At 40.0% G+C, this 19,445-nt stretch overlaps 1 protein-coding gene across 1 annotated transcript; it reads left to right on the plus strand.

Annotated features, from left to right (window-relative positions):
• Positions 1-18,854, plus strand: Med30 (mediator complex subunit 30; the record flags this gene model as incomplete). The annotated part of the gene is given in 4 exon segments (XM_013512864.1): positions 1-169; positions 8,926-9,084; positions 10,995-11,099; positions 18,464-18,854. Coding segments are annotated over 4 exon segments (529 nt in total), but the record flags the coding sequence as incomplete, so codon positions are not given.
• Between the last annotated feature and the right edge of the window lie 591 nt (positions 18,855-19,445).

Genomic DNA, 19,445 nt, shown 5'->3' on the forward strand with positions numbered 1-19,445 from the left:
CCCTCCGCTGGCGGCGGCGGGCATGGCGCCCGGGCCGTTCGCCGGGCCGCAGGCTCAGCAGGCCGCGCGCGAGGTGAACACGGCGTCGCTGTGCCGCATCGGGCAGGAGACGGTGCAGGACATCGTGTACCGCACCATGGAGATCTTCCAGCTGCTCCGGAACATGCAGGTGCGCGGGGCGCCGGCCGGCGGGGCGCCAGCATGCCCGCGGGCGGGGCGCGCGTCTGCTCGCCGCCGGGCGCTGTGGACCTGACTTTCGAACTGCGCGCCCTCGTTCCCTTTCTCCCGGTTCCGGGAATCGAACTCACGACCTTGCGCTTGCCAGGCAAGCGCTTGTACCTCTGAGCTGTATCCCCGGCCCTCCTTTATTTTTTTAAAGTGGGTTTTTTGTTTTTGTTTTTGTTTTTTCCGGCAAAATTTCTCCTGGTGGAGGAGCAAGACCCCAGAACGTGAAGAATTCACATTCTGCCAACAATTTCTTTTTCAAAGGCCCTCTAAAAAAAAAAAAAAAAAAAGTGAAAAGCACTCCTGTTTTCCTGGCAGAGCTGCTGCACGGTGAAGCACGTCCATCTCAAGTTCTGTCAGAGACCAGATAGATCAGATTCAGCATTTTGCGGCTGGATGTCTGATTGTTCCAGCACTGTTCAACTGACCCACGTCAATGTTCCCTTCTCTTACTACTGCAGGATGCGGACGTCGTTCTGTGAAACAATATGTATTAGACAAGATGAGGCCAGACAAACGATGTGTATTATGAAAAGAAATGAACGCAAGTTTATGACCTACATAGAATAAACTAAACTTTCAGAAAAGTAGTATCCATAAAGTAAAAGTAATAGCAGAAAAGGAGTAGACTCCATGTGGACCTATATTTAAAGCTAATTTGTAAGGGACCTGATCGTTACCATGGCCACACCCAGGCGGTGATCGTGCCCCTGACCCCGAAAGCGACCTGGCGTGCTGGGGAGTCTTGCCTCCCCGTGGCCTGGCCCTAAGCCTGCTGTTTTCCGACTGCATAAATTAATTGGCATTGCCTAAGTTTCCTGGGGACGCAGTACAGAGCCCTCTGGGGGAGGTCGGGGTTCTTTCCCTCTGCAGGCTTCCCTGGGTCTTTCCTTTCTCCTGCTGAGCAGCGCTCCCTTGTGCGACCGTCCCCAGCCTGTGCGTCCCTGGATGGACAGTAGGGTGGTGTCGGCTTTGGGGCCCTGAAGGCGGCTGCAAATGTTTCCGTACAAACTTTGTGAACGTGTGTTTAGCAGCAGAGTTGCTGGATTGTATAGAATTTAAGAAATGTCCCTAAAGTGGTTGAAGTGTTTTCGTTTCCATCAGCAATGTTTAAGAATTTTACGGGTATGCCGTTGGCCTCATCAACACTTAGTATTATGTTTGTTTATTTTTTTGCTTTGCGGTTTGTGGCTTGCTTTTTATTCTCTTTACATGTCTAAGGAACAGACTGTTAAAATTGTTTCTTGCTTTCCCCTTTCTTACCTTCCTGCCTCTCTCCTTTCTTCCTTCTTTCTCTTGGGGATTGAACCCAGGACCTTCACAATGAGCTACATACCCATTTTTTTTTTTTTTTTTTTTTTTTTTGGTGAGGCAGGGCCACAACTGACTCACCAAGTTGCCCGGGCTGGAACTTGTAATCCTCCTGCCTCGGTCTCCTCTGCCACCATGCCCCGCTCATTTTTTAGTTTGATGGAAATCTGTTTGGTTGTTCTCTTTCTTTTGGTATCATACCTAAGACACTTTTGCCGAACCCAAAGTGACAAAAGTTTTCTCTTATGTTTTCTTCTAGAAGTCTTGTACTTTCAGTTTTTGCATTTAGGTTTATAACCACATATTAAGTTATGTGTGATAGATCGAATTCATCATTTTGCAGTTGGATGTCTGATTGTTCTAACACCATTCAACTAACCCACGTCAGTGTTTCCTTCTCTTAATACTGCAGGATGTGGACCTCATTCTGTGAAACAATATATATTAGAAAAGATGAGGCCAGGCAAGTGATGTATATTATGAAAAGAAGTGAACGCAAGTTTATGACCTACATAGAATAAACTGTTTGAGAAAAGTAGTATCCATAAAGTAAAAATAATAGCAGAAAAATGGTAGATTCCATGTGGGCCTATATTTAAAGCTAATTTGTAAGGGGCCTGATTGTTATTTGTGTGCCTTTTGCTTTGTGGATTCTGTGGTTTGCTCATCTAAGACCCTTTGGGGCACATGGTAGTTGGCTGAAAAGGCCACAGCAGTGTGTCCTTTTTCCCCAGGAAGCTTGAGAAAGAGGCAGTACGAAGGTGATCTTAACAGCCTTTAATCTGGTTACGAATCGCCTGTGCACGGTCCTCTTGTTCACAGTTTGTTACTCATGGTCAACTGTGGTCCAAATGGATGTTTTGATAGAGACCGCGTTTACCTTTTCTTAGAGTATACTGTGGTATTTGTTCTACTTATTAGTTAGTATTAATCTCTTACTATGCCTAGTTTGTAAATTGAATGTTTCGTAAGTCTTACATGCAGGAAAAAGTATTGTACAGTAAATTAAGGTTTGGTACTGTCCAGGGTTTCAGGTATTCTTGACATTTTAGAGCATCCTCTGAGGAGGAGGACAGACTACTGTACATTTTAAGAGGTATTCAGATTTAAAATCTCCCTCTGTAGTATTAACCCATAAAGGTAAAATAATATCAATATAAACTGCTGAGACTTCTAAGCATGTGATTTAAGGAAGTGGTTATATATCAGGTATCCTTTAGTCTGATGAAAAGTATGGGCTAGTTTCTGGGAAAAATATGTAAGCATATTTTGAAAAGAATTTCAGGGAGTTAAAAGAATTTCTCCCATAATTTTCCTAAGTCCCCCATTAAGATTCTGCAGAAAACTATACTGTTTAAGACTACCTATGAAAAATATCATTGCTTTGGTTCTGTTTATTATCCTTTAAATCTTTTATTTTCAGAGTGTGTAATACATACAGAATTCAGGAATAAAACAGGACATAACTGTGAACATTCCCCTCCCGTTCCTATGCACTGAGCACCTAGGTTTCTCTGCGGGCAATGGTGTTAAGGATTCTTACCACTATTTTGGTGTTTCCTTCCATACATTTTATGCACATTTAAGCAAATGTGCGTGTATATATTTTTTCATTTCCCATGTTGCACATATAGTAGTGTATTATACACATCATGGTTTACTTTTTTCATTTGATATCTTTTGGAGCTTATTCATATTCATACAGAAAATCTTCTTCCTTTTTATAGTGTGTAGTATTCCACTGCATGGCAGTACTGTAGTTTATTAAACCAGTTCTCCAGTGAAAGTCTTTCAGAGATTCTAGGTTCTATGTCAAGTAAGGAAGGTCTTCCCCACTTAAAAATGAGAAGAATTCCCTGGCTTTCAAGTGTGAGGTGTGTCCCTAGCCTTCCTTTATCCAAAAGATGGATTACATCATTTCAGTGTCCCTCTTCAGGTCACTGAATGAGAGGCTGCTTTACACAAATGAGTCTGTCGGGGGGCTGTATTCATCAGCGTTCCATTCCTGTGACCAGCTACCTGCAGAAACAACTGAAAAGGAAGAAGGGTTGATTTGGACTCAGGAGTCAGAGCTTTCATTCACGCTCAGCTGGCTCCGAGGAGCAAACATCATGGCACAGGGAGAGGAGAGCTGCTCACTGCCTGGCATCTGGGAAGCGGAGGGCAGGGGAAGAGCCCAGAATGAGGGATGAGGGGTCAGATCACGTCCCCGGGAGTCACGCAGACACTGCAGTGAGGTTTCCTCATCTGGGTCGTCTCAAGCCGAGCAAGCTGCTGACCACAGTCAGTAGATGTTCTCTTCCACTGTTGTCCAACCCTTTGGCTGGCCTGGGCCACACCTAGTCGCCAGGGATGGTCTTGGGCTGCATACAAAACATAGAATTAACAGATGCAAGTCACACAACTTCCTTTTTAGAATAACTTTTATTAGAATGGGAAAAGAGGGCAGCATAAACTTCCTGATGGGCCCAGGAGGAGGTGTCAGCGCTGCCCCAAGCCTCCACCCCAGTGTCCCCTTGTTGCATGTGCATGTACGGGGCGTGGGCAACTGAGTCACGGAACATATCACCGAAATCACATCTTGTGGGAAGTTTAGGGCCTCGTAGGGCGACGTTGCTAACTGTCCAAGGCTGCATGTGGCCTGTGGGCCGCCAGCAGGACATACCCATATTCTACTTGGCAGAATTGCCTGAGTTACGCAGTAGTGCCCAAATTTCTTATATTTCTTGAGGCTTAGTGACATGTTTACACGTAGCTTTTAGAACTTCCCTGGCTATTCTGATCATTTACTTCTACATTTGTATATGCCAATGTATTTTAAAATCAGTTTTAGTTCTAGTAAAAATCTGTGGGGTTTTTTTTAAGTTCATTCAAGCCACAAAGACTTGATATCATTAATATATTATCTTACTAACCAAGATCATGGAATATCTTTTCATTTTTTATGTTCCTAGAAAGTAAGTACTGTAAATTTTCTTTCTCTTTTTCTTGTTTTGGTTTGATTTTTTGAGATAGGGTCTTGCTATGCAGTTTGGGTGGGCCTTGAACTCACTGCGTAGCCCGGGCTGGCCTGGCCTCACCTCACCGTAATCCTCCTGCCTCAGCCTCCTGAGTGCTGGAATTACAGGCATGAGCCACCACACCCAGCATCAGGTTTTCCTTTTTGACTTGAGAATTTTAATGTTTATCCCTAGATATTTTATTTTTCCATTGGTGTAAATGACATTTTGTTCCTGTTCGTTTTTGTCGGTAAAAGCAAAGTGTGTGCTTTCTGCTGATTTCGTGCTCACCTCTCCATTGTCTGTCATAGTAGCAATTATTACCGGGCTTTCTCGTTAGGGTTCAGCTTTATTTCATACCCCTTGCCCTTTCTTCCCGGGTTGCTTTAGTCGGTGCTTCTAGAACAGTGCTCATTAGCAGTGGTAGTGGCCTCAGGAGATGTCCTTTTGGTTCTGGAACTTAGTGGAGCTGCTGCTGCTGCTTCCGAGTTAGTCAGTGAGGACTACAGCTGAGATAAATGTATTTTCTCACACGGGGGGACTTTCATTGTGTTTCATGCTTGCTTTAAAGTATGAGTGTTGAATTTGGTTGACTGTCTTTTTAGTGACGAGGGCTATGAAGAAGTGTTTATGGCTTTTCATCCATAGACATGAGTGAGGTGATTATTGATGAGCTATTCAGCTGAACAGTGTATATCACTATTGCCTTTGTTTTTTTTTTGATCGCTGGGCATCAAACCCAGCTACACAAATGCTCTGCCCCGCCAGGCAAGCACTCTGCCATCTAGAAATAACTCCAGACCTCCAGGGGTCTTGAGTGCTGTTACCGTGTGTGCTCTGGAGTACGGGGACCACGTCTCTCTCATGTCAGTGCCACCCCATCTTCTAAAACAGGGCCACATTAAAGGTATACAGTAATTGTTGAATAAATTAATTATTCCTTTCTTTGAGAAGCTGATATTAAAAATTAACATCCAAATTTACCAAGTTGCCATATTTGAAGAAGGTGCTTCTTTGCACTTTAAAGGGGTTATGTTTTCCTTAATCATAGGATTTATCAAGAGGTCTTTTGCATGATGTATTCTTCCTAATGAGTTTTTTTGTTTGTTTGTTTTGGTTTGGTTTGGTTTGGTTTTTTTCCAGTACTGGGGATTGAACTCTCGACCTTGCACTTGCCAGGCAGGCGCTGTGCCACTGAGTTAAACCCCCAGCCCCGTATTCTTCCTAACGTATTAAGTATAAATTGGTGAGTCAGATGACTCAAACCACACTTTAGTGTCTGTGTGTATACACTATACTAAATACAGTGATGTAAGTTCGAGTCTTTACTAAGTAGGAAGCATGGGCAAGGTATGGGACTTAGAAAATGACATAATAAAGATTCAGGGGGCTGGACATTTAGTTCAGCGGCACAGCGCCTGCCTGGCAAGCGCAAGGTTGTGAGTTCAATTCCCAGTACTGGAGGAAAAACCAAAAAAAAAAAAAAGATTCAAAGTATTTCTTATACAAGATATAAGTATTATTTTCTTCTGATCACCCAGACAAGAAAGCCAGGATCCATTTAAACTCTGAATCGTCATGTGGAAAGCCATTTTTTCCAGTTCCATTTGTTGAAGAGACTTACCTTTCTTTCAGTGGATGTGTTTGGCTCCTTTGTCAAAGATAAGGTGGTGAGTGTGTTTGGAGTTGCATCTGCATCTTCTGATCTGTTCCACTGGTCCTCAGGTCTGTTTTTCTTTTGTTTTTGTTTTTGTTTTTGCCGATATCATGCTGATTTTATCATAGTAGCTTTGTAGTATAATTTCAGGTCAGGGATTGTGATGGCCCCTAACTTGCCTTTGTTGCCCAGGATTGCTTTTGCTGTTCTAGGTCTCTTCTGGTTCCAAATGAATTTTAGGAATGTTTTCTCTAGTTCTGTGAGGTACACTCATGGTATTTTGATTGGGACTGCATTAAATCCGTATAACAGTTTCAGGATTAGGGCCGTTTTCACAGTGTTAGCTCTTCCTATCCATGAGCAAGGAGTATCTTTCCATTTTCTGATATCCTCTTCGAGCTCCTTTTTCAGAGTACTGTACTTTTCACTGTATAGATCTTTTACTTCTTTGGTTAGATGGATTCCTAAGTATTTCATTTTTTTGGATGCTATTGTGCAGGGCTTGTTTTCCCTAATTTCTCACAGGGAGTTTGTTGTTTGTGTACAGGAATGCTATTGATTTTTGAGTGTTGACTTTGTATCCAGCTACGCTACTGAACTTGGTTATCAAATCTACAAGTCTTTTGTGAAGTTTTTGAGGTTTCCTATGTAGAGTCATCTGCAAATAATGATAATTTAACTTCTTTTGTATCCTTATTCCTCTTATTTCCTGCTCTTGTCTAATTGCTCTAATGTTTGCAGAACTATATTGAATAGGAGTGTGGTGACGCTGGACATCCTTGTCTTGTTCCTGATTTTAGAGTGAAAGCTTTCAGATTTTGACCATTTAGTATGATGTTAACTGTCTGGGCAATATTTCGTGCGTATAATTTATACTTTGGATAAGTACTATGTAGACAACAATATGCAATGTACTAATTATTGTTACTGTCCTCCTAGCCTGTTTTGACACTGGTTTTTTTTTTATTTTTTATCTTTTTGAGATAGGGTCTCACTATGCAGTTTAGCCTGATCTTGAACTCACCTTGTAGCCCAGGCTGGCCTTAAACTCTTGGCAATCCTCCTGCCTCAGCTTCCCAAGTGCTGGGATTACTTACAGATGTGCACCACCGTGCCCAGCTAGGACACTGTTTTATTGTTATTTTTATTTTTTTTCCTTCTTAAAATAAAATAAATAAAAAATTTAAAAAATAAACTCTGAATTGTTAGCTAGTGCTTGGAAAAATTCATGAGCTGAGAATTCATGAGGAGAAATCCTACAGTGTATAATTGGATGAACCCTTGGTGCCATTTCCCCTTTGAAACGGTTGACTAATTCAGTTTTTGGTATTTATCATGTTTCTTTGAGGCACTGTAAAGTATTTATCCTTGTGAATTTTGAACATCCTAGGAATATTTTATCTCAAGTAGTTTCAGTAGATAGCCTTAGTTTATAAATCAGTATGCTTGGAATGGGGAATTTGGAAATGAAAAAAAGTTATTCAAGCCTGTGAACCTAATACATTTTTTGTTAGCTACGTATAGCCTTTTCTAATCTTTTAGTTTTGGGGTCCTGCTTTTGTTCTCCTAACATTATGTTATGTTTTTTTTTTTCCTTTTTCATTTTTGCTTCATCTTTTCTGAAAAAGACAAGAAAGTAAACTGAAGTCTACTGAGTGGACTGATCTTCTAGTTATTAGATAGTAGATAGTGGCTTGATTCTTAATTACCTGATTCTAATCCCCAAGGTAAATATAGAGGTGAACTATAACTATAAACACTCATATACTAGAAAGCATTATAAAGCATTCTACTCTTCATTCAAATATTAAGCTGAGTCTACATTTCAAAGTGTGGGAATAAAATATTATAAATATATACAGAAAAAGGAAGATATTTATTCATAAGTGTCAGCAGTTCACATCAGGTACATGTTTAATTATAAGTTCTAAATAATAGTTTCCATTTACTTGTGATTTTTATCTCATGTCAGTGCATGTTTTTGGCTTTTGAAAAAATTACTGAATAAAAATATCCAGTATCTAGGCTATGATCATTATTAATGATGTTTAAACACAGACTGATTTGTACCTATATTTCTTGTTAATGACTTTTTTCAAGTAAACTGGGTGATGACTTTATACTTTAATGAGTGCTTTGAGGATCTTAATTATAGGCTAAGGTATTTTAGGAATATTTTTGCAACAACAACAGCGTGCTATCCCATTTCTCCTAAAAAAAATTCCAAGCTTCATTTTTATTTAAACTGTATTTTAACTTCCTGCTTCAGCTCAGCAACTTCCTCCTTTCATGTAATAGTAACATTAAAATTACAGCTTCTTTTTAAAAGGTGTACTTCGGCTGGGGATGTAGCTCAGTGGCACAGCCTTGGCCTGACAAGCACAAGGTCCTGAGTTCAATTCCTGGTACCAAAAAAAAAAAAAAGTAATGGTTATACTTTACAAATTAAAGGAGAAAAGGAATTTCAACTATCTGAAGGTCTATTAAAAGTTTTTTAGGGCTTTTTTACAGCAGTGAAACAGTATACAAGTTGCTAATTAATGGGCATGTGTGACTCTTAAAATTCTTTACATATTTATAAAATCGTCCATGTTTGCTCATAAATTCTTAAGATTGAATTTGATTAATTGTGAAGTACAGTCTGCTTTTATGCACTACTTAAAAACTGTTGGCTTTACCTTTAGCAAATCTGAACTTGCATTCTATTTTTATTGTTTTGTTTTGCCTTGTAAGCTGCCAAATGGTGTCACGTACCACACTGGCACGTACCAGGACCGGCTGACAAAGCTGCAGGACCACCTTCGCCAGCTCTCCATCCTCTTCAGGAAGCTGAGATTGGTGTACGACAAATGCAATGAAAACTGCGGAGGAATGGATCCCATTCCTGTGGAGGTGAATTTTCCTGAGAGAGGATGAATGAGTGAATGTAAGATGCGAGGCAGTGTCAAGACATGTGTAGTTTTTTTTCCCTTTTTTCTTTTTCCTATTTTGATAGTATTTCCAGGGTATGTATGTATATATACGTGTGTGTGTGTAGATATAGATATAAATATATAATGTGTGTATATATATGTATATATGTAATTTTTTACTACTCTATTTTCGCATTATTAATTTCTAGACACTTTGACTTCTGGTCTTAGAGTGACTTTTTTGTTGGTGGTGTTGGAGGAGAGGGTTGTCTGTGGCAGTTTGTAGCATGATTATCGATTTCTCTTTTTAATTAAATGTTTGTTCCTTTTTCGTTGTAAGTAGGAGTTCTAATAGCATCATGAAGTACTTTAAAAATGGTTTTCGTGAAAGTGCTTACAGATAAAAGTTTTCTACCATCATTAATTTAGATTGGATTTGTAGCCAGGGGGAATCACTTTATTTTAAATATTTATTCTCTGTTTAATCTTGAATATATCTAATTAACCAGGTAGATGGTATTTTTTGAAAAGCCTCTTCCTATTTACAGTTTAGATCACTGCCACTAAGCACAGCTAGGAAGCTTCGGTCTTCCAGCTCTCTCTGTAAAGAACAGTTTCCTAGGACTAGTGCTTCCTTCTCAAGTGATCAGCTTGTAGGAGGTGGGCAGAGAAAGGTAAACTACAAAAGAGCCTGAAAAGAAGTGGTCAGAGATCGGAGAGAGAGATGAGAAGTGCTGTTGACATTGCCACATGCTGCAGAGAAGTCAGAGAAAGTAAGGACTGAAAACTGTCCATAGGTTTTAGTCCAATAGCGCATCAGTGAAATGGTTGTGGCGTGAAGTCAGAGCGCAGTGGGTTAAAGACGAGAGGAAGTAATGAGCTGGACCTGCAGTTAGATACCAGTCTTTGCAGAAGCAGAGATAAAAATAAGAGAGAAAAGTAGTAGATGGAATGGGGAGTGGGATCACGGGTTGGGGCACGTTTCATCTCTAAAGGAAGAGTTCAGAGTATGTCTGGGGAAAGAAGAAGGTGTAGGGAGAAGCCGAGAGAAGGAGCAACAGACAAGACAGGAGGAGAGAGGAGGAGGAGCCAGCACTGACTGGAGGGAGAGCAGTCCTCCTCAGGAGAGGACACCGCATGGGGGGAGAGGACAGGAAAGAGGGGTGGCGCCCATATTAACTTACCTTCTGCTCGTCGCCAGAATGTGAAGAGGTTGGGCCAGGTGACTCCTGAGTTGGTAGTTACTCATCTCTGGCTTCTCCCTGGGTGACACAGACGATGGTGCCTGGGTGATCCAAATTCTGTCATATTTACGAGTGACCTTCATCACAAACCATACACATTTCATGATACTTCCCCCACAAGTTCCATTACTCTATACATTTTTTGTCCTGGAAAAAACAAACACTCTTACAACTAAAAGAAGTGAAAACATCTAGAAACTAGTGTAGGCGGTAAAGTGTTGGTGGCAAGTTAACGAAACTTACGTAGTGCGCAGCCAGGAGCTTCCTGTCCTTCGGCGTGGCTGAAAGAAAGCCTGTCTCCTTCAGTGGACTCTGAGACTCTCAGGGGCAGGAATACACTGACTTTAATTTTGTAGTATCTTACCCAGTGCCTGGCAATTAAATACTCGCTGATTGGACTAGAAGGGTGTTGTTCAATTGTATATGACAACCACCCTTGTAAAGGATACCTTTGCAGAGGAAACCCAGAAAGTACTGTATAAAAGCACTGAAGTGATTAACTTCTAAACCTGTTGTTTCTGACCATTGCCTGAATTAAAATTTATTTGTATACAGATGGACTCTAGTCCGTCACATTCTCTATTCCAGTCTGTTGAAAGAGTTGGATCGGTAGTGTTGACTTTTACCTTTTGCTCATGACTCCCAGCAACTGATTCCGTATGTGGAGGAAGACGGCTCGAAGAACGATGACCGGACTGGCCCGCTTCGATTCGCTAGCGATGAGAGACGAGAAATCGCCGAAGTAAATAAAGTGAGTTGTTTATCGGTCCCTACGTCTTATACTTCAGATTTCTAGACAAAAATGATGATGGGCTTTAATGTAACTCAAGAGCAAAATTTGAATTATAGATTACATGAAGTTGTTTTTTCCTGACAAACTCAACCTATTCAGCATACAGGGAAGAAAGAAAAGGTAAGCAGAATTCTTCCTGAAAAGTCAGAAGAGAGATCACCGAAATCAGGTGATGAAGCTCCTTGAAGAGCTGCACCGGCATGCTGTCACAAACCATTTCCTTCCCTCCTTTCCCGGCAGAATGCTGCCTTTCTAGCTTACTGCATATTTGGAACAGCAAATGAGAAAAATTTGCAAGTAGGAAATTGAATGTCTCAGCACCTGCATAAGAAATTGAGAGAGTTATCAAAGTGTTATCTTACCCCAGCCTCTTCATTTATTGCTGAATATTTTTAAAAATTCAGAAGTCAGTGTTCAGATAGTTCTCCTGAACGTAAAATAGGGAGAACTGTTAGTTCATTCTGTGACAAAAACATGGCCCAGGTTTACCAAAACCTAACAGAAATAACATAATGAGTAAAAGTACCAAGCTCACTCTTAATTAGAAATGCAAAGCGCCTCAACTGACATTCTTAATTCTCCTTAATAGAATTTATCAATGTATTAACAATCCATCTTGGCTACAGAGAGTTCCCTGAGCTAGATGAGAATAATTGAATTTATAGACATAGTGCAGAATATCATAGTTACATTGGGAAAACATTGTTCTTGGGTGACTAAAAGACATTTGATAGAATTGAGTGCTGGTCGCTGTTTCAAAGAACACTTAAAACAACCAGGAAGATTTTTTAATCTTCATTTCAAATAAACAGCCAACATTTTTCATACAGATGAAATATAGAGGTATTCCTATGAAAAACGGGCATAAAGTATTTTAGTATTTAAATTTTAAAATAAAATTGGTAGTACTTTTTAGAAGTCATAGCCAAAAAGACAACAGACAAATATGTTACTAGGAAATAGGAGTTATGATATTTTTTACAAACCTGTTAAAATGCCCAGAGGGCCTCATCTGATGAAAAGTAGACTCCCATAAAAGGGCTTAACACAAGATTGATAACATGTTTTTATAATGCTATAAACCAGTTAGACTATAAGATATTGTTCACATTTGCAATGAGAAATATTAAGTAGATAGGAATTATGTTAGTGAGATTGTGACTAACCTTACTAAGATATATAATAGAGGTTTTGAGTAATTAAAAGAACATATAAAGCCCTTGAGAGGGCAGTAAACATAAAAATGCCAGTCTTGATTATTTTAATACAGTAACAGTCCAAACCCATCTAGGACTTTTTTGAAAGCAGGCAAAAATAGGAGGATTTTAGTGCAGTAATTAAAAAACAAACCCCAGTAAAATCCAAAGGGGATATTTTTTTCTTGAAGTATAAAAATTTTAGAGAAACTTCTGGTAAATACGAGTAATAAAGCAAAATTATTTGATTCAGAATTTAAAATGTAATACAAGGATTTTATAAAGGCAATAATTAAGCATGTGATATGGGCATAAGTATAGACAGAGTAAAATTACAGTCCATAAAACAGCCTTCCCATGTTCCCAGTATGAGAATTTAATGTGACAGAAGAGGGATCATGTGGAAAATTAGTCTTTAAAAAAATAGAAAATTCGGTGGAAAATTAAACCAGCTTTTTATATTATACCATATGTCAAAATGGGTCTCATAGTGGAAAATAAGACCTGCAAAACAAAATATTGGAAAATTAAAGGAAAAATGTATTTCAAAACACAGAAGAAATGAAAAAGGTGAATAGATTTTATAAAATGAAGTAACTTTCTTACAGAGGTGAAATAGAGATTAGGATCAGTAGTTCCAGCTAATGTGATAATAAATCAGCAACTATTATAACACAGAACTAAGAATTGGAAGTTGGTCAAGAATGAGGAACAGACTGGAAAGTTTTCATTTAGAGCTTGAGAAATAAATGGGGTTTGGAGGTCTGAAGGGTGAGACAGGCATTGCTTCAGCGTTTCCTGTCTGTTGATGACGTGCATGTTAACTCAGGACCTTGTGCTGTCCTGTTAGCTCGGGGTCTGCAGCTGTTCTGATTCAGTTTCAAAGCCACTGGGCTCCGGAGTCCCTAGGGGGGTGGCCAGGGGAGGAGGAACTCAGCCACCTGTTGGCCAGGAGCTCAAGTGCGTGTTTGCGAGGGGTCTGGAGCTCCTGCTCCTGTTCCAGCTGAGCCTCCTGTGTTTGTCGTCATGGTCCCTAAGCGCTGTGAGAGGGTCCCTCTGTCCAGGTCTCCATGGTGGCCAGCCGCGTGCTCAGTGACTTCCTCCTGCACCTCCTGCTTAGTCACTGACCACCATCCTCCTCATCTGAAAATGTACCCTTTGCACCTGCTGTTTCACTGCTGCTCACTTTTCTCTGCAGGGTTTATAACTTGTTTATGCTTCTGCCACTTTGTTTATGCTTTGAGAAAAACAGATACATGTATGTATTTTGGCCACAATACTTCACTGGAAATTTTTTTTTAAAGAGCTTTTCGAGAAACATACCTTCTTTTGAATGGCGCAGGAAGTTCTCATCTCAGGGCCTCAAAGCACTCCCTTTCTTCCTGGAAATTCATAGTCCATATTTTGAGAAAGCACTGGAGAAGTAGGTAGTGAACACACAGAAAAGATAGGAGAAACTTAAATTTCATTCTCAGAAAAGGAAAAAGAGAATAAAATGAACTGCCTAAAAGCAAGCAAAGTGGGTTTTTTAACAGAAAGTAAGTTTTGATTCTTTTTTGATATGAATTGAATGTAACATCAATTTTGATTGGGAACAGAGTAGTTAACACTATTGCTGTACTTTATTATTTCCCTCCAGCTTCTTCAGATTCTGTATCTTCCTTCTAGAATATAGGATTAAAAAAACAAAATTTTTAAAAATATGAAGCTCATAATCACTCACTTTGTAGCCCAGGCTGGTCTCGAACTCACAATGATCCTGCTGCCTCAGCCTCCTGAGTGCTGGGATTACAGGTGTGTGCCACCAGGCCCGGCAATCAGTGCACATTCTTACTATGCAAATAAGTCTTGCTGGTTTGGGGTTTTTTTTCAGTTTAGTAAGTAGGAGAGTTTTAAAGGTGACAGAGTCTTACCCGTCTGTTAGTTTTCTGTTACTGCAGTAAATACCAAAACGTTTGCTTTGGCTCACCGTTTCGGAGTTCTGGTCCTTGGCTCATTGGCTCCATTGCCTTGGACCTGGGGCGTGTAGTGCATCACCACTGCCGTATGGTGCATGTTGGGGGAGACGCCAGAGTGAGAGCGTGGTGCTCCAGGCTGACCGGAAACCTCCCACCGAGGACCCCCCTTCAAGTCTCCACCACCTCCCAGCCAGGCACCGGGCCCTTGGGGGCCTCTCATGCAAGCCACCACAGCTGATACCAAGACAAACACGTTCCGAAATCACTAGGAAGGATTTTGTTTGCTTATTCTATCCATTCTTCTAGGTTTGGAGAAAGTTTTTTGATTTGATTATACCCCACTCTTCCTGAATGTTCAAGTCTGGATGCCGGCTCCGTGCTAGGATCCCCCAAGAAGCAGCCCCATGTGTGGTCCGCTTTGTCCAGGTTCTGGTGATGCGCGGGTGTCTTGCTGGAGAGCACAGGGCTCTCTAATGGGACAGGGCAGCCTCTTCTTCTGTGCCGCCGGTGTGTCCTGACGTGTCTTCACAGCAGCAACAATGCTGCACCACCGTTTAGCTTTCAGGCACTGACATTTGCTCATATCAAGGTGCTTTATGGAACCGTATAATTGGTAATAAGATATATTTTTCACAACCAATTAGAAACATCCAGTCTTCCTATAATGCCAATTTCTTTTTATTCAAAATGAACAAAATAAATAACTTACACCCTTTATCCCCAGTTGGTCATCTTCAGATATCGCTCTGTCCTTGAACTAGTACAGGAGCACGCTGACGTATTCGTCTGTCTGGTTTCCAGTAACGCGCGTGTCACCAGTGCCCGTCGTACTGCCGAGAAACATTGAGGCGTACAATTTCTAGCCAGTATTGGATGTAAACCGTGATTCACATGGCCTCGTGTTAGCAGCTTTTTGGTTTATTTAAATACTTTTTCATTTTTTCTTCACATATCCTGGAATTCTTAATCCCTGAGAGCCAAGAGGTGAATTCTTGTTTCAGACTGCTGGAGGGACATCGGAGTGAGTTTTTGCTTAAGGCTATTCCAGTGATTGGGAAATGAAATTGAAAGAGGTAGTGGGGAACATTTACAGGGTTGACATACAATCAAGCCCTTGCATTTAGAAATCATTTTTGGTCAGGTGTCACAGCCTTTGTGTGAATATTAAATTACACAGTATGACTTAGCATAAACACATTTGGTAAGTACTGTATCTGCTCTGCTTACACGTTCACCTGTTAATGGAACAAATTAGGCACAGCTGACGGATTTTGAAAATAGCAGCTGTCAACCTCTGTTAAAATCAATCAGTGGCAAGAGTGTATATATTAAATCCTATATCATGTCATGAAAATTTATTTACAATTTAACTACTAATAAGCAGAACTGTCAGCTTTGCTGTCGATGTCTTGTGACGTGTTTTGACTCTAGATATTTTTCTTGTATGCTAATTCTTTTAATTTAAAACTTTGTGGCATCTTTGAGAAAAACTGTGCAAGTACCTTAGGTGATACTTTTTTTGAAAAGTTTATTGATTGGATTTCATTGTTATCTCGAACATACTCTTTATCTTTTTGGAATTAGTGAGACTTTAAGGAGGAAGAAAACAAGTATATCAGTTTATATTCCCAAAGAGCATCCTTGAATAGTCTTGTCTTTATGTTTATCCCAGTAATGACAACAACATTGTGGGCTGTCAGAACCCTATTTCATACTGATTATAAAGTCTGCCTTTAGCCACCCAAGAATATAATTTCATTACTTTTGGTTACTCATTTGTTTTTGGTGAAAATGCAGTCCCTGAGCTCATTCACTGGACTTGGCCTTTCAGCGGTTTTCAGCTGTCTCGTAAAACTGCCTCTGTCCTTTTTCATGGGTGCGTGAGAGGTGCCGTAGAGAATCCGTCCCACACAGTCAGCCTTCTCATTGCGCTATAATCGTTTGTACCTCAAGAGTTCGAATGGGTCCCCATCACCCACTCACTGCCATGCCCAAATGCATTCTCCTTCCATTCTTGCTCATTGCCAATTTTGCTAGACCCCAAACAGGTCCTTTTCTTCTTTGCTGCCTTCCTCAGTCAGAAGCAATGACTCTTTTGGAGCTCTACAGCATATGACGTTCTTCCTCTGCCGTCTGCCTTACCAGGTTACAGTCTGTTCCGTTGGGTACTGTCTTCCTCCTGCTTGATTTTGAAAGTCTGAAACTTTCAGGAGTGATCATACTCACTCATTCAAATTAGATTTTTTTTAAAAAGTCAACTCACATGCTTTCTCTTCCTTTTATTCTTGCTCAGTAGCTCTTCTCCATGCTCCTCTTGAAAGTTGGAAATGAGAGGGGAATTGTGGCGGCTGAAGAATTTCACAGCTGGTTGTGAAGGGCCAAAACCTTCGACTGGTAAAGAATAGCCAACGTGGAACCGTGTATTTTGCAGCCATGAATTCACTAAACCAAACTTACTGGTTTTCAGCCACATATCTTGGTAGCTGATTGTCATCTTATGTATGAGCTTACAGAAAAACAGCTGGCAGGGACCTTCAATGCAATAATACCATTTCATAGAATGGAAAACAGAGGAGGAGCATTTGTCCAGGATCAAATAATAAGTTAGAGACAAAGTCAGAACCCTGAGATCGCCAACCTCCCCATATTCGTCTGTGTTGCTGCTACCCTTGGGGGATGGCACAAGTGTTGTTTTCTGGTCTCTCTGATAGAAAAGGCGTTATGGGCTTGGGTCACTCCTCCCCTGTCCAGGTAACGTGGGGCCATTATTTCACATAATGACAGCTGCTTAGCTGCCTACCGCATAGTCACCATGACAGGACTTAGAAGATGGCTCATCTGAAAGCTGATCAGGGAGACTGATCTGTTTTCCCAAAGACTGTGTGAAAGTGAGCCTTAAGCCGAGTGTGGTGGCGTTAAACTATAATCACAGCACTGTGGGAGGCTGACACAGGAAGATCGTGAGTTCGAGCCCAGCCTGGACAACTTAGTGACTTAGCAAGATCCTCTCTGAAAATAATAGTAATGAATTAGTTAGAGATATAGCTCAGTATAGAGGCACTGGGTTCAATCTCTAGTTCAAAATAACTTTTAATTAATGTTGTGAAGATTATTAGTCTCTGTAAATTGCTTTTCTCCTTTTCCTTTTAGTTACCTGTTTCTTGTCTTTGCTAACTCTATTGATAGACACCTTACAAGACTTAGGTATTACATGTTGTACTGCTAAAAATGGATAGTCATATAACAGTATCTAACTGTACATAGAATATAAACAATTTAGTCTCAGTTTGCTTTTGAATAAAATGAAAATTAAGATTTTGAGACCTCTTTGAAGTGAATGTATCCTAGCTTACCTGGAGGTTGTTTAATATAGTATCCTTAAAATAACCTAATACATATCTCCAAATGTCATGTTTCTAAAAGATTTTGAATACTAATGAAGGTTATTATAATATGTAATGAACACTCTAACTAGAAGCTCTCTATTTTTATCTGAACAGATTCTCACCAGATAGGAATATGGCAGTGGTAGAAGCAGATTGCACCTCATACCAGGGGCACAGGGTGACTTCTGCCACATTTTTGAAAGGCCAATTGCATCAGATGTTGTAATTTTATTATACTTTATTCTTTAGATTGATAGTTGATGTTCTGTGTCTACCATTAACATTTGCTTAGATGCCAGGCAATTCATGTGAATCAAATAATTTAATCCCTGTGAGAACTCCTATGTGCTAAGTTCATTTATTACCTGCGTTTTTCTGAGTATGTCCAGTACCATCCATTTATAATTAGAGGCAGCTGAGCGTCTGAACGCCCCAAGAATCTGGCGGATGCATGTGCTCTTAAGCACTTAGTTCTGCCCCTAGGAAGTCCAAATTCTTCTGCTTTGTAGCAATCAAATGTTTAGCTTCTTTTCCTTGATGGTAGAAGAAGAGCAGGAGTAGAGTTGTAGCTGGCGCGTTAGGCTTCTGGGCTGAATCAGTATTCAGAGTGCCCGTCCGGGAGTATTTGAGGCTGAAAAAGCAGGGAGACCTTTTGCTTTACAGGAATATTTAGTTTAATTTCTGTCTGGATCATTTGAGTCCTAACTTAGGACATTTTAATCTTCCAACTCCATGCTCCAGATTTCATGAAACATTTCTGATAGATTCTTTTGTTTCCACAGAAACTCAAACAGAAGAATCAACAGCTGAAGCAAATTATGGATCAATTACGAAATCTCATCTGGGATATAAATGCCATGTTGGCAATGAGGAACTAAGCTGATACTTACATTTCCTGTTCTTTACATGTTATATCATTGTTTTTCCCTCAAGTATTTTTTTTTGCTTTGATAAAGATTATTTATGTACTTTTATTTTAGTCACTAGAACTAAAGTTCCTATTTTTACATTGTAGTTTTACCTTAAAGTATTCATTAACTTTTTTAATGCTGTTGACTCTATGAAAGATTATTGTAATAAGTTTTGATAGCATTTGTGGTTTGATTATCTTCATGAATTGAATAATGACTTTAAAAGCAAAATAAAGCTTTGTAAATAACTTTTTAAATTTGATCAATGGTTTTGCTCATTTCAATTACCCTTTTGGAAGAAAATTAATATATTTTTTACAGATTAAAATATCTACTGTTCATTTGTGGTACACTTAAAATGAAAGATACGTTACCATTTCAACTCAACGTTTTAAATTCAATTTTATTCCCAAACCAGTTAAAAACAAGAAAATAGTTAACTTACATATTGCCATGAAAATTACTTTTATGATCTCCTTCGTTTAAGTCTTTGGTCTTAATTGAGATGATCTGTCTCTGAAACTTAAGAAACATGATTTGCAGACAGGACAGATTAAAGTCATACCTGTGTGCTTATCTGCTATCTGCTTTAGAACAAAAGTAATCTCTTCATTGTTTAGATACATCCTCAAAATAGTCATGAGGGTATTTTGAAAACAGGACCCTTTAAGAGTTTTAAATCAGATTGTTCTCTATGACAGGCGCTCTTCCACTTCACAGAAAGTCCTTTGTAGGGCCACTGATGGGAGCTCGACTTTTCTGGCCTGATCCAGGGTCCTACCTACTATCTTCCTGAGTCAACTGTGAAAACACTGTGTTACTTCTCTTGTATGTGAATACAGTTTCCCTGGAA

This window comes from Chinchilla lanigera, unplaced genomic scaffold, assembly GCF_000276665.1.
Source record: "Chinchilla lanigera isolate Chin_1 unplaced genomic scaffold, ChiLan1.0 scaffold00016, whole genome shotgun sequence".
NCBI classification, from domain to species: Eukaryota; Metazoa; Chordata; class Mammalia; order Rodentia; family Chinchillidae; genus Chinchilla; species Chinchilla lanigera.